The sequence below is a fragment of the Sus scrofa genome, chromosome 14 (assembly GCF_054392235.1).
Source record: "Sus scrofa isolate SSC_HxYL_T2T_F1_AM1 chromosome 14, Sscrofa_HxYL_maternal_Yorkshire_Landrace_v2.0, whole genome shotgun sequence".
NCBI classification, from domain to species: domain Eukaryota; kingdom Metazoa; phylum Chordata; class Mammalia; order Artiodactyla; family Suidae; genus Sus; species Sus scrofa.
Window position 1 is genome coordinate 157,983,166 of NC_139396.1, and position 12,496 is coordinate 157,995,661.

Consider the following 12,496-nt stretch of genomic DNA (forward strand, 5'->3'; position numbering starts at 1 on the left):
GGAATCTTTCCAAGGAAATAATTAAAGTGGTCCAAAATTTACCTGTCTAGACCTTCATAGGAGAGGTATTTACAATAGCAAAAATCAGAGACATTCAAACTTGCCTACTAATTGGTAAGTACTTCAAAAAGTATTCTGTAGACACATGCAGTGCTATCAATGGAATAACTTCTTTTTTCTTTTTTTTTGCTTTTTAGGACCACACCCACGGCATATGGAAGTTCCCAGGCTTAGGGTCAAATCAGACCTGCAGCTGCCAGCTTATGTGACAGCCACAGCAATGCAGGATCGAAGCTGCGTCTGCAGCTTACACCACAGCTCATGGCAACACCAGATCCTTAACCCACTGAGCGAGGGCAGGGACTGAACCTGTGTCCTCGTGGATACCACTCGAGTTTTCTACTGCTGAGCCATGACGGAAACTCCAATAAAATAACATTTTTAACACTTTTTAAGGCTATGGTAAATGAAAATGATGTGAGGGCAAAAAAAAAAATGGTGTATATAAAGCAATGTACGTCTAGAGTAATCTAAACTATGTTCGAATAGACACTTAATTAGAAATACACGAAAATTAATAGAAGAAAATATAACAATGATAGAAATGAAAAATTACCAGGGATCTCTTCGTGCTTTTCACCTGGTGGCTTTTACGTGTTTCCCCACCTCAAGTTTCGGATTGCGAATGGATGTCCCATTCCTGGGCATGCCAGAAAAGGTGACTTCCGAAAGCAGTAGAAACATGAGATCCCACACACCAAATATTTATACACTCTTGCTTCGGGTATGGAGAGACTAAATCAGTGGTAAAATTTTTGTGAAAATTTTGTAAGAGATTTTTGGAAGTGAAAGGTGGTGAGAAAGTATGCCCGTTATTATTCCCAAAGTGAGCATCTCTGTTTTCTGGCCCTGGCCTAATCACTCCCCGGCCATGCTCAAAATAGTGTCATGGTTTAGATGACAAGGTGAACCGGCCCCCTCATTATTCCGAATATAAAATATAAACATATTCCTGGGAGTTCCCATTGTGGCTCAGCGGAAATGAACCCGACTAGGATCCGTGAGGATGCCGGTTTGATCCCTGGCCCTGCTCAGTGGATGAAGGATCTGGCATTACCCTGAGTGGGTGCAGGTCGCAGACGTGGCTCAGATCTGGTGTTGCTGTGGCTGCAGTGCAGGCTGGCAGCTTTAGCTCTGATTCAACCCCTAGCTGGGGAGCCTCCTAGGAATTGCAAAAATGTATTGTGCCAGCACTGCACACTGAACCCAGCACTAAACGCTTTGCATGGATTATCTCATTTAACCATCGGAGCAGCTGAATTATCCCCCTTCTAGAAGGTGCTGAGCACCTAAGCACCTCGTCCAAGTTCAGACATCGGCGAGCAGCAGAATCTGGATCCGAAGGACGCCACCAGGGTGAGAGCTGAAGGCCTACCTGGGCCTGTCTGAGGGCGGGGTTGGCTGGCAGGGGCCTGGCAGGGACGCAGGGCACCCGAGGAGCCTGGTGGAGGGGCGGGAGCACTCGCTGAGGAGAGCTGGGCCGAGGGACGCCAAGGGTTTGCAGGGGCCTGCTGATGTCCACGTGCTGACACTGCGGCAGTCTCCTGGGGCTGTCCTGCGGGGTCAGAGCAAAGAGCCGTGATGCAAAGCACTGTGCTGGGTCCCAGGGCTGCCTCATCTGCTGTAGCTGCGGGGCAGGCTGGGTGGGGTCGGGGAAAGAAAAGGGGTGACAGGCGAGGGAACCTATTGTTACTGAGGTACACTTCGCATTTCTAACAGCGGCACCCTCCCTGCCCCCCAATCCGGAACATGGGATCAGTTTCTATTTGAATTTTTAAAAACGGGTTTAATTCCTCAGGGAGCACCAGCATGCGTGAAGACACAGACGGGATCTTAGGGAAACGACAAAGGACTCGTGCAAATGGAACGTGGTTCAAGGCAGACGAGGCTCCGTGAGAACAGACGCAACCCCCTGGGGGAGGGGCGCCTGGGGGAGGGGCATCAGGGCTTGGGGTGGGGCTGAGGATGGGGCACGGTATTTTACCTATTTTTTTTTTTTTTTTTTTGTCTTTTGTCTTTTTAGGGCCGCACCTGCGGCATACGGAAGTTCCTAGGCCAGGGGTGGAGTAGGAGCTACAGCCGCCCGCCTACACCACAGCCACAGCAACGCTGGGATCAGAGTTGAGTCTGTGACCTACACCACAGCTCACGGCAACACCGGATCCTTAACCCACTGGGAGAGGTCAGGGGTTGAACCCGCAACCTCATGGTTCCTAGTTGGATTCGTTTCTGCTGTGCCACAATGGGAACTCTTTCTTTCTTTCTTTTTTTTGCTTATTTTGTCTTCCTTTTATCGACAGATGAGAACGGATGCAGCATGGGCCTCCTGCCTCGTGTCCTCTTCCCCTCCCTCTCTTCCGCTCTCTTTTCTTCCTCTCTGCAGACAGCTTTATTGAGGTCTCGCCACTAACTGCATGTACGTTTTGACACAGGTTCATGCCCATGAAACCATCATGATAAACAAGATATGAACAATCCATCACCCCATCACGCTCCCTGCCCCACTTCTCTTTCCCCAGCAGCTACTGATCTGATTTCTGCCACTGTAAATTGGTTTGCCTTTTCTAGAATTTCATATAAATAAAAGCATCTTTTTTTGTCTGGCTTCTTTCACTTGGCCTAATTACTTGAAGATTTATCTGAGATGTTGTGTGTACGATTCATTTTTTTCTTATTCTGAGCAGCATTTCACGGGGTAAATATACCAGAGCTTGTTTATCCCTTTACCTGCTGAGATGTATGTACTTGGGTCATTTCTAGTGTGTGGCTCTTCCTAATAAAGCTGCATTTTTTTGGATCTCACAAATGAAGCTGTTTTTTTCCTACCGTCCCACTATCAGGGGTGAGGTGTGGTCACGCTTATCAGGAATGGCTGCCTCCTCTTTGGAACCTAACCTGCTATACTTTTTGGACCAAGGGAGATAAAATAGGTTGTTTTGTTTTTGCTGTTATTAGTTTGAGTGTTTTTTGCTCACGGAATACCTGATAATGATTTTCAAAATCATGTGGCATTTCTTGACACCAACCCTGTTCAACTGCTACAACCTGGACTCTTTGCTGAGTGAGTCCCACATGCAAGAATTCTTAGAGATACATCAGAACACTGGGTGGGGGCAGCGAAACATGAGCGTGAACCCCAGGCAGAATTCGCCAGGTAGTAGCAGAGTTAAGAGGCAGGAGGGAGCCAGCGTGCACTTGGGTTTAAGGATGCAGCGCTTTGAAACCCCAGGTTGGACAGAGCTCCCAAAGCCCAGGGAGCAGAATGGGACAACCCACCCACGGGTGCAGTATAACTCTCAGGAATGCCCTGGGAGGAACCGTGGGCCACAGGAGCCCTCCCTAACCCAGCTGGTGGCATTTTCAAATCACAGGAGTCCAGCACCAGGAAGCTGCTGGGGTGGCAGATCCGGTGGTTCTGCCAGGCACCTGGCCATGTGGGTGACTGAAGGGTCATCACTACGCATTGCACAGCACATCCCATGGGGGACGTTGCCTCAGCGGAACCTGGGGGAGCTTCCCCTGGCACCGCGAGCCTCTCAGGGAGCCTGCAGTGTCCTGGGTGCTGAACCAGTGTTGCACAGGAAGGATCTCGGCTCTATTCCTGCTCAAGCTCTTTCTGAAAACCCGCCATCACGCACAAACTCACCTGCGTTTGTTTACAACTCACCCTGGGTGTGCTGGAAGGTGGCGGCTTCCTCATCAGGCCTTTGCTGAGGTGGGTGAGGTGAGCCTGAGCAGGACGGGAGCCACTGGCTGGCCGGGAAGGGCGCACACACCTGAAACGCAATTCCAGTTGGGCTAACCAGGGGTGTTGTCCCCACTGCCTGACTTTTTTTTTTAGCTTTTTAGGGCTGCACCTGTGGCATATGGAAGTTCCCAGGCTATGGGTCAAATTGGAGCTGCAGCTGCCAGCCTATACCCCAGCCACAGCCACGCCAGATCCGAGCTGCATCTGTGACCTACAACACAGTTTGTGGCAATCCTGGTTCCTTTAACCCATGGAGCAGGGCCAGGGATTGAACCCGCATCCTCCTGGATACTAGTTGTGTTCCTGACCCACTGAGCCACAACAGGAACTCCTGCTTGACATTTTCTATTTTTTTCACAGTGGTGCTCAAAACACAACATATTTAATATTTGTTTGTTTCTTTAGGGCTGTACTTGCGGCATATGGAAGTTCCCGGGCTAGGGGTCAAATCAGAGCTGCAGCTGCCGGCCTACAGCACAGCCACGGCCACCCCGGATCCTTAACCCACGGAGCAAGGCCAGGGACTGAACGCACATCCTCATGAATACTAGTTGGGTTCTTAACCACTGAGCCACAGTGGGAACTCCCACAACTTACTTCCTTTAACTTGGTGTGGTAAGTATGCAAAAAAAAAAAAAAATCTATCTAGCACTCTTACAGCATTAAAAAAAAAAAGTTCTTTTCCCCAAATACACTATTCTGTTAAGTTACTTCTTGCAATCCATAGACACGCAGCTTTGTAACACCTGGGAGCAGTGATGTCTTCGAATACCTTTGGATCGGAATCCACCATATTTGACAAAAATACTTTAATATTCCATGTCTTGCAGAAATCACCAATGCAAGCATAAGGAAAGCACATCAGTGGAATTCATTAACACCCTGTGTATTTACACAGTAAGTAGCAAGTCGTTTGCAGGGAAAGTAAAGCGGGCAGTTGATGTGGCAGAAATTTTAAAAACTGAAGCCACAGGAATGCCGACCTTTTCTTTGCGAAGGCAACAAAGGGAGAAGCGGTGGGTTGTACGTTCTTTCGAACGCCGTTTCTTGAGAAGAGGACCCCAACCCAGCGTACCTGAGCTTTTCAAGGGTGCTTTTCTTATCTGTAAACAGCAGCTGTATCAGTGTCTTCCTTTTGAGATAAACGACAAATCCAGCAGCAAGAAGACACAGGATGGTCACCAGGATTCCTATAGTTAAACCTTGGTTATCTGAAACAAAGCACATTTGACTCAGGGAAGGAGGCAGTGACAGGGAAACATGGGAAGTGCCATGTTGTGACATTTACGGCCAAATGAACTTTGAAGGAAGGGACAGAAGTCGAGTAGATCTCTGAGGGGTGGCATGGCAAGTTAGTCTTACTGCGAAGGTCCTGTCTGAGGAGGAGTAACTTTGCCATCATTCACTGACGGCTCTGGAGCTTGCAGGAACATATCTGGCAGGTGGGACCTCAGCCCTGGCCACACAGGGCCCCTGCCCCCAGGTGTGACAACAGCAGGGGAAGAAGGTAACGAGGAGCCATCACTACAGTCCCACCGGAACCACAGTGGTCTCCAGCGCCCATCAAAAATACACCGCCACAGGCTCCCTCCCGCTCTCCTTCTTTGGGATTGGAGTCTGTTTTATTTATTTTTTTGTATTTATTTATTTAGACCAAGACGTCACTTCCAGATGTCATCACATTAGAAGGTGGAAAAAGAGAAAAACTCAGCTTAACTGAAATATCCTCAGGTTTGGTTTCATTATGTTAGAGACTTAAAACACTGCCTTTGGGGCCGACCCCTTTCTCTGGGAGGATGCTGTTTATTTCCTCTGAGGAAACAGCCCCTTTTCTGTGATTTGATCCCATTTTGTTTAATACAGAGAACCTAAGATCTTCAAGGGCATGGAAAGGAAGGGACAATCCACTGCTCGCCTTCTTTCTTCTCTCCCTTTTCTCCTTTTTCGGGCCACACCTGCAGCATATGGACGTTCCCAGGCTAGGAGCTGCATGGGAGCTGCAGCGGAGGCCTCCGCCACAGCCTCAGCAATGCAGGATTGGAGTTGCAGCCATGACCTATGCCGCAGCTTGTGACAATGCTAGATCCTTAACTCACTGAGTGAGGCCAAGGATCGAACCTGCATCCCCATGGACACGAAGTCAGGTTCTTGACCTGCTGAGCCAGAACAGAGCTCCCATTGCCTTGGTTTCTGACCACAGCATGGTCAAGGGCATCTGAGGAGGCCTGGAAAGGCCAGGATTTGGAGGAGCTGTATTTACTGTTTCAGGAGGGAGGTGAACCCATTGTGAGTACGCATCTCAGTGCATCTGTTTCCCACCAGCAGCCATCGGTGTGCGGTCACAGGGTGGGCGCCCAGTAGTCCTTGCAGGCTGCTGGGGATGGCTGTGGAGGCGGCTCCTGTGGCCCAGGCTCTCCCAGCCCCGTTCTGATCAGGACCTCAGTGGCTGCGAACCAGGGCAGCAGGGCTCTGCCTTACAGGGAGAGGGATGTCTTCACACCCTCTCTGCTTCTGGACTTTGTCCCCAGCTGACCTGTCCTGACAGGCATGTGTCTTCGTCTGAGGAAGGCAATCACATATGACCATCTTGATTCACCTGCTACTGGAAAAGCAGCGTTTGGTTTCCCAGCCAAAATGTCATTCTTTTGAGACTGTGAGCTGGCCTTGAAAAAGCAAGCAGCAAGAATCTGGAACCACAGTTTTTAGCTCCTGAAAACCAAATTTCTAAGTCTTAAGCTGATCGGTTATCAGTCAAACACTGACTGGGCCCCACATTGAGCTCGCTGCCCCTCTACCAACCCCTCCAGGCTTCCTGTCTCTATGAGACCCAGGCAGTGCTGCGGTTCCAGGCCCTCAACCCCACGTCCAGTGCAGGTGCCGGGTCCCGTGGGGCCTGCCTCCTGCACCCCCTCCTGCTGGCCCACCTCCCGGAGTTCCTCTGTCACTCCTGCCCATCACAGCTTCTCCTGGGTGCTGTGCCTTAAGTTGCCCAGGACCTGGAAGGGCAGCTGGCGCCTAGCAGATGCTGAAGGACTTGCTTCATGAACTTCTAAGCCACAGTCAGTAGGCAACTGACAGGCTGAGGCCAGGGTGAGGCTCTGCCCCGAACAGCCATCGCCACCTTCTCAGGGCCCCCCTTTTTGTAGGTGTTTTTGGGGGAAGTATTTAAACATACTTTCTTTTATGAAATGATGGCAGTGGTGGATGAGTTCAGCTCTTTGCTTATTTTCATTTTTTTTTTTTTTTGTCTTTGTATTTTCTAGGGCCACACCCGCGGCATATGGAGGTTCCCAGGCTAGGGGTCTGATCAGAGTTATAGCTGCTGGCCTACACCACAGCCACAGCAACTCAGGATCCGAGCTGTGGCTGCTACCTACACCACAGCTCATGGCAACGCCAGATCCTTAACCCACTGAGCAAGGCCAGGGATCAAACCCGAAACCTCATGGTTCCTAGTCGGATTCGTGAACACTGAGCCACGACGGGAACTCCTGTTTTCATTTTTTAAATATTCTCACTTGGTACAACAAAGAGTGGGTGACTCCTGGCTTCCCCAGTGTTTTGGAAACCCCCAAACCTGACCACACTGATGCTCTGGGTCCACACATCAAAGAGGACCCAGAGCATAGGGCCTGTGTCTCGCCATCCCCTCCAGGTCCCTGGATGCGTGCAGATGGAGTGGGCGGCAGGGTCCCCAAAGCAGTCAAGCCCACAATCCTGCTATTTGTGGACAAAGAACTTTTTTTTTTTTTGGCTGTGCCCACAGCATGTGGAAGTTGCCAGGCCAGGGACTGAACTTTAGCCACAGCAGGGACCAGAGCCACAGTTGTGACAATGCTGAATCTTTAACTGCTAGGCCACCAGGGAACTCGCTACAAACTCTTTTGCTCCCCCTATAAACTCTTACGGCCAAACAGAAAATTAACTACGTTGCAGCAAGAGTCCAGCCATCAAGGTGGGGACGGCAGCGAGGAGGGAGGTGTGAAGCCAGACCTTGCTCATCACCCGCTGCGATGCACGAAGAGCGAGACCGGGCAGCCCGTCCCCACTTGCTGCGGGGCCAGGGCAGGGGTCCGAGCCCGGGAGAGAGGGAGCCAGGGCGCTCACAGATGCCGTGCTGAGACACACCCATCTTTAGGCATCTTCAGGCAGAAGGAAGACCAGGAGCTTCCTTCCCTTCCTCACGACACCGTTTCTCCAGATGTGCCTGCTTGGAGGGTCTCTCCCTCCCGGCCCTGCCCTCTGCCTGGTCCTGCAGAGCAGTGGTGTCTATTGTCATGGAAACAGTGGCCAAACCACAGACTCCACCCCACCAGTCACAGCAGGACTCAGGATGCATGCTGTCCTCTGCATGGGGGGGCAGGGGTGCTCAGGTGGCTGCACAGTGTGCTTGGGAAATTTCCTGCCTGACCCCTGGCTCCCCGGCTGGCTCGCTGTGGGCAATCTGCACCATTGGCCATGCTTCTGCCTTGAAAGGGGGCATCACTCAGCCTGTGCCTTAACTGTCCCATAAGAGCTCAGAGAGGATGAACCTGCATCAGGAGATCATTTGTCACCTAGGAGCCCACCTGTCACCTAGAAGACCACTGGTCCCAGCCCGGCCACTGCTCTCAGGTGCTTCGGTATGGGTATCCCTGTGCCTCAGTCCTAGCCGTGTGACTTCACGAAAGCTACTCAACTTCCCTGAGCCTCGGGTCTTTCATATGTAAAGAAAGAAGAATTACGTGGACTTTTGCAAGGATTTGATGAGCTCATGTGTATAAGGCGTGACGCCTGCATGGAGCAGTGGCTTGGCAAAGAGAATCCGCTGCGGTGACAGCTGTGGTTGCTGCTGGGACAGGTCCCATTATGAAGAGGAAGATGCCTTCCTAGAAGGGGCTCTAGACTGTATGCCTCTTGGCTCCAGTATACCCAGTGGCTGACCTTGACAAAGTCCTTTGATCTGACAATGAAGTGCATGCCCACTTGGCAGCTGGTGGTAGAGTGACTTTTGCTAAGAAAATGTCATAGGCTTAAGGCTGGCAGACTCAGCCTCTGAGCAATGCAGAGTGAGGGGTCTCTGTAAAGTTCAGGTAAGGATGAGAGAAGGTCTGGAAACAGGCCTCAGGCTGGGTGTCAGGTCTATCGGGGGTCCCCACTGGGTTTCTGGCTGTGCCCCCACCTGACAGCTGGTGAGTCCTCCATCTTGCTTGGAAGGGTCTCCCCCACCCCACCCTGGCTTCCCACTCCCACCAGGGGCCTGGCCCACCCCCTGGATGCGCCGTCCCACTAACCTGCCTGCCGGACGGGGCCGCTGTCTGTGCTTCCTCCAAAGCCGAACTTGTCACAGAAGGGAGGTGCCCAGTGGGCCTCGCAGTGGCAGTTCTTCCTGTTGTTACACACCTTTTAAAAGGGTGGCAGGGGGGGAGGGAGAGCAGGAGGGAAACGGAGTCAGGACACACCTCCACCCTGGGCAGCACTCTCTGAGTCCTAAGTCCATGGCGAAGCAAAGGCCCTGTGGTCAGGACTCCCCCCATCACACCAACAGAGCCAGACTCAGTACTTGCTGATGGAAGGTAAACCAAACCCAGCACCACAGAGTGAGCCCAGGGTCCAGGCTGCTCATGTAACGCCAACCAGCTGTGTAATAGCAGCAGCTGGTGAGAGAAGGCTGGAGCTTAGGGCGGCCTCCCTCCCTCCCTCCCTCCCCTTTCTGGTCCATGTCCATGTCCCTCTCCAAAAGAGCTGCAGTTGTGACCTACGCCACAAGTATGCCAATGCTGGATCCTTAACTCACTGTGCTGGGTAGGGGATTGAACCTGCGCCCCAGCGCTCTGGAGAGGCTGCTGATCCCATTGCACCACAGCGGGACCTCCTTCATGTCCCTCTTTTGAAATCCAGGAAGGCCTCCCTATCTGGCCATGACGAGAAGCCCTCGCAGTGGGGAGGGGGGCCCTGCTTCAGAGGCGTGGCATTCGAGCACAAGGGCATCACAGGAGGTTTGGGAAGCTGGGTGACTTGGGGCTCCATGGTGGCCTAGAGCCAGGCTTCCTGTTCTCGCTGCCCAACAGGTACCACTTCTTCTAAGCCTGCTCTGCCACCTACTGCCTGACACCCACCCCTTCCTGCAGAGACCCAGGGGGCCGTTCCCGCCTCCCACTCCTGCACAGTGGGCACAGCTAACGGTGAAAGAAGAGGACGGCTCAGGACTGATGGAAAAGGGGTGCCCAGGAAAGTGGGAGGGGGCTTTGCTCCCAGAGGGCCATGAGAGCATGGAGGAGCCGGCTCCAGCTCACCGGGTTACCAAGGTGACTGGTGGCTGCCACCCCAGCCTGTGATGACAGCTCTCCCTCTGATTAGCATGCACTGTCCCATGTGCAGTTCACAGGACCGCTGCAGGCCCCACGTGGGGGCATGGGAACCTGAGGGCTTTCTCTGTGTGACAACGGGGCTAAATGCCTTAGGAACGCTGGGTAAAGAAAGGCAAGTCACTGAGAAGAACCTCTGACAAAGGCGGAGTGGGCAGGACAGGTGACCAGGCAAGCCGGCACACGACAGGAAGGATTCTGCACCCAGGCAGCTCGTGTCTCAGTTTCCCTTCTGCCTAAACAAACCGTGTCGTAGATGATGGATGCACTTTGGGTGGTTTATGTAAGGAATCAGGGCTGGGCTACTGTCAGCACATCCACCCCACAGGCATCAGCCACACATCAAAGTATTGCTGGATGGGGAGTTCCCTCTGTGGCTCAGCAGGTTAAGAACCTGACATAGTGTCCCTGAGGATGTGGCTTTGCTCCCTGGCCTCACTCAGTGGGTTAAGCATCTGGTGTTGCCATGGTGTAGGTCAAGGATGCCGCTTGTATCTGGTGTTGGCTGTGGTGTAGCCGGCAGGTGCAGCTCTGATTGGATCTCTAGCCTGGGAACCTCCATATGCCGCGGGAGCGGCTGTGAAAAAAAAAAAAAATACTGCTGGATAGGGACGAATATGCACTTTACGTCTTAAGGCATGATTAAGGTTTGGGGCATGTGTCTCCATCGTGACGTTTCCCTGCTTTCACTGACTCTGCTTCACCTGTGCCCCAAATCCTTCAAACAAGAAGGCCAACAAATCAGGAAAGCCTGTGATACGGGAGAAAGTGTGTTTCTATGAAGCAAAAACCAAGCAGAATTTATGCCGGGGTCACACAGCCTGTGCCAAGTCTGAGCGTCTTGCCTGCTTCCTCAGCAATGCTGCCGCAGACCTACCAGCCCCTAGGACTCGGGCACTGTCCTGCCCACACTGGTCTGCATGGTCCCCACTGCAGATCACAGGCAAGTGCCCCTTTTGCAGCTTGTGGCAGAGGTCACAGCCCTACTGCCCACCTGGAGGCGCCGCTGGTGAGCCTGGCCTCACTGGGGAAGGACTGAGCAAGTAGTTACTGGTGACCACGTCATGGCAGCCGCTCCGCCTACCCAGAAAAGATGGGCCTTTCCTGTCCAACGCGTGGACGGGATGCCAGGGATGCTGGGCTGCGAGGAGCCCAGGCTCCTTGACCCAGCATTGCCACTAACTGGTCATGCAGTCTTGTCCCCTCCCCCCACTTGGACCTGGGCTTCATCAGCAAATAATTAGGCTGCACGAGGACATTTCTTCCAGAAGGAAATCTACGATCCAATAAAGACACAAAAAGATTCCATTCTTATGTTGACAGTCGGCTACGCACACCGTCAACAAACCCATCCGAGGTGACACTGCCATCCTTTCTGCTTAGAGCACAGTAGTAATTTTATGAAAACCTCCATAATTCTCTGTTAGCTTCATTGGCGACTGCCTGCAAGTTTCAAAAATAGAATCTGGAGCACAATGTCTGCAGAAAAGGTTTCAGAAAAATGAACCACTGGCATAGCTAATCAAGATTAATGTGATTCTATTGGAAATAATTAAGCCCGTCAGGAAAAATAAATTAGGTTTTAAACAATTAGAATCCCCATTCCCCCGCCCTCCCCCCCCCAATTCTCTGCACGAAAATAGCAGCTTTCTTTAGTTGAAGCCCATTGTACGTGGTTTTAAGAACACGTGGCTAGTGTGTTCTGTCTTCTTTGTTTCAATTCTTTCTGGAAATATCTCAGTTCAGACACATACTGAATCTTGGTTGTCAGAGGGAACGTTCTGTTTGAAATGTTAATGCGAACTTCTTCATGAAGAAAGAAGTATTAAAATTACTTTGAAGATGACAAAGTTCTTTTTTTTTTAAAAAAAAAACATATGGTTAATTTAAAAGATAATTACTGCTCCATCTGATTTTCTTTGTTAAATAAAAATCCCACTTCTTATACCATGGAAAGGTCAAAGAAAGCGAACGCCTTCCGAAGAAAACGTTGAAGAGACACTGACTGCGATATTTTCACCAAGTGATGGGCTGCCAAGGACCGTTTGAGCGAGGCACCTGTTAGGGGCTGGCTCTACCAAGGCCGTTGGCCTGCTTACCCCTCTGCCGTGGCACCGCATCGAACACTCGTCAACTCCAAAGACACTGACATTCTGACAGCGACGGTTGAGGCAGATCTGGGGTGGGAGGAAACAACAAATATCTTAGCAGGTCTAACACCACGAGCACACGCATCTACCTGTGTATTTAAGAAGGGAACGTGGGAGGCGGCTGTGGCACGGCCGGTTACGAATCTGCCTGCGGTGGCTCAGGTCGCTGCAGAGGTGTGGGTTCGATCCCC

The 12,496-nt window shown here is 51.7% G+C and overlaps 1 protein-coding gene and 1 long non-coding RNA gene across 8 annotated transcripts in view; one reads left to right on the plus strand and one right to left on the minus strand.

Moving 5' to 3' along the window:
* Positions 1–12,496, minus strand: part of ADAM12 (ADAM metallopeptidase domain 12) — a 380,482-nt gene that overhangs the window by 34,131 nt on the left and 333,855 nt on the right. For 5 of the 7 annotated variants that reach the window (XR_014827150.1, XM_084995853.1, XM_021072593.2 and 2 more), the window contains 5 exons: positions 12,255–12,332; positions 9,082–9,190; positions 4,884–5,019; positions 3,728–3,836; positions 1,436–1,615 (listed from right to left, as the gene is read on the minus strand). Coding sequence is in view for 6 of the 7 variants with exons in the window: in XM_084995853.1 (XP_084851979.1) it covers positions 1,436–1,615; positions 3,728–3,836; positions 4,884–5,019; positions 9,082–9,190; positions 12,255–12,332 (612 nt within the window). In the remaining variant the exon portion in view is untranslated. Of the gene's footprint in view, positions 1–1,222; positions 1,616–3,727; positions 3,837–4,883; positions 5,020–9,081; positions 9,191–12,254; positions 12,333–12,496 lie in introns of those variants that run through there. The other 2 variants (XM_021072592.2, XM_084995852.1) reach the window with 1 other exon arrangement.
* LOC146397131 (uncharacterized) lies at positions 2–2,663 on the plus strand. The gene is made up of 2 exons (XR_014827172.1): positions 2–1,416; positions 1,859–2,663. It is a non-coding gene; the product is annotated as an uncharacterized LOC146397131 (long non-coding RNA).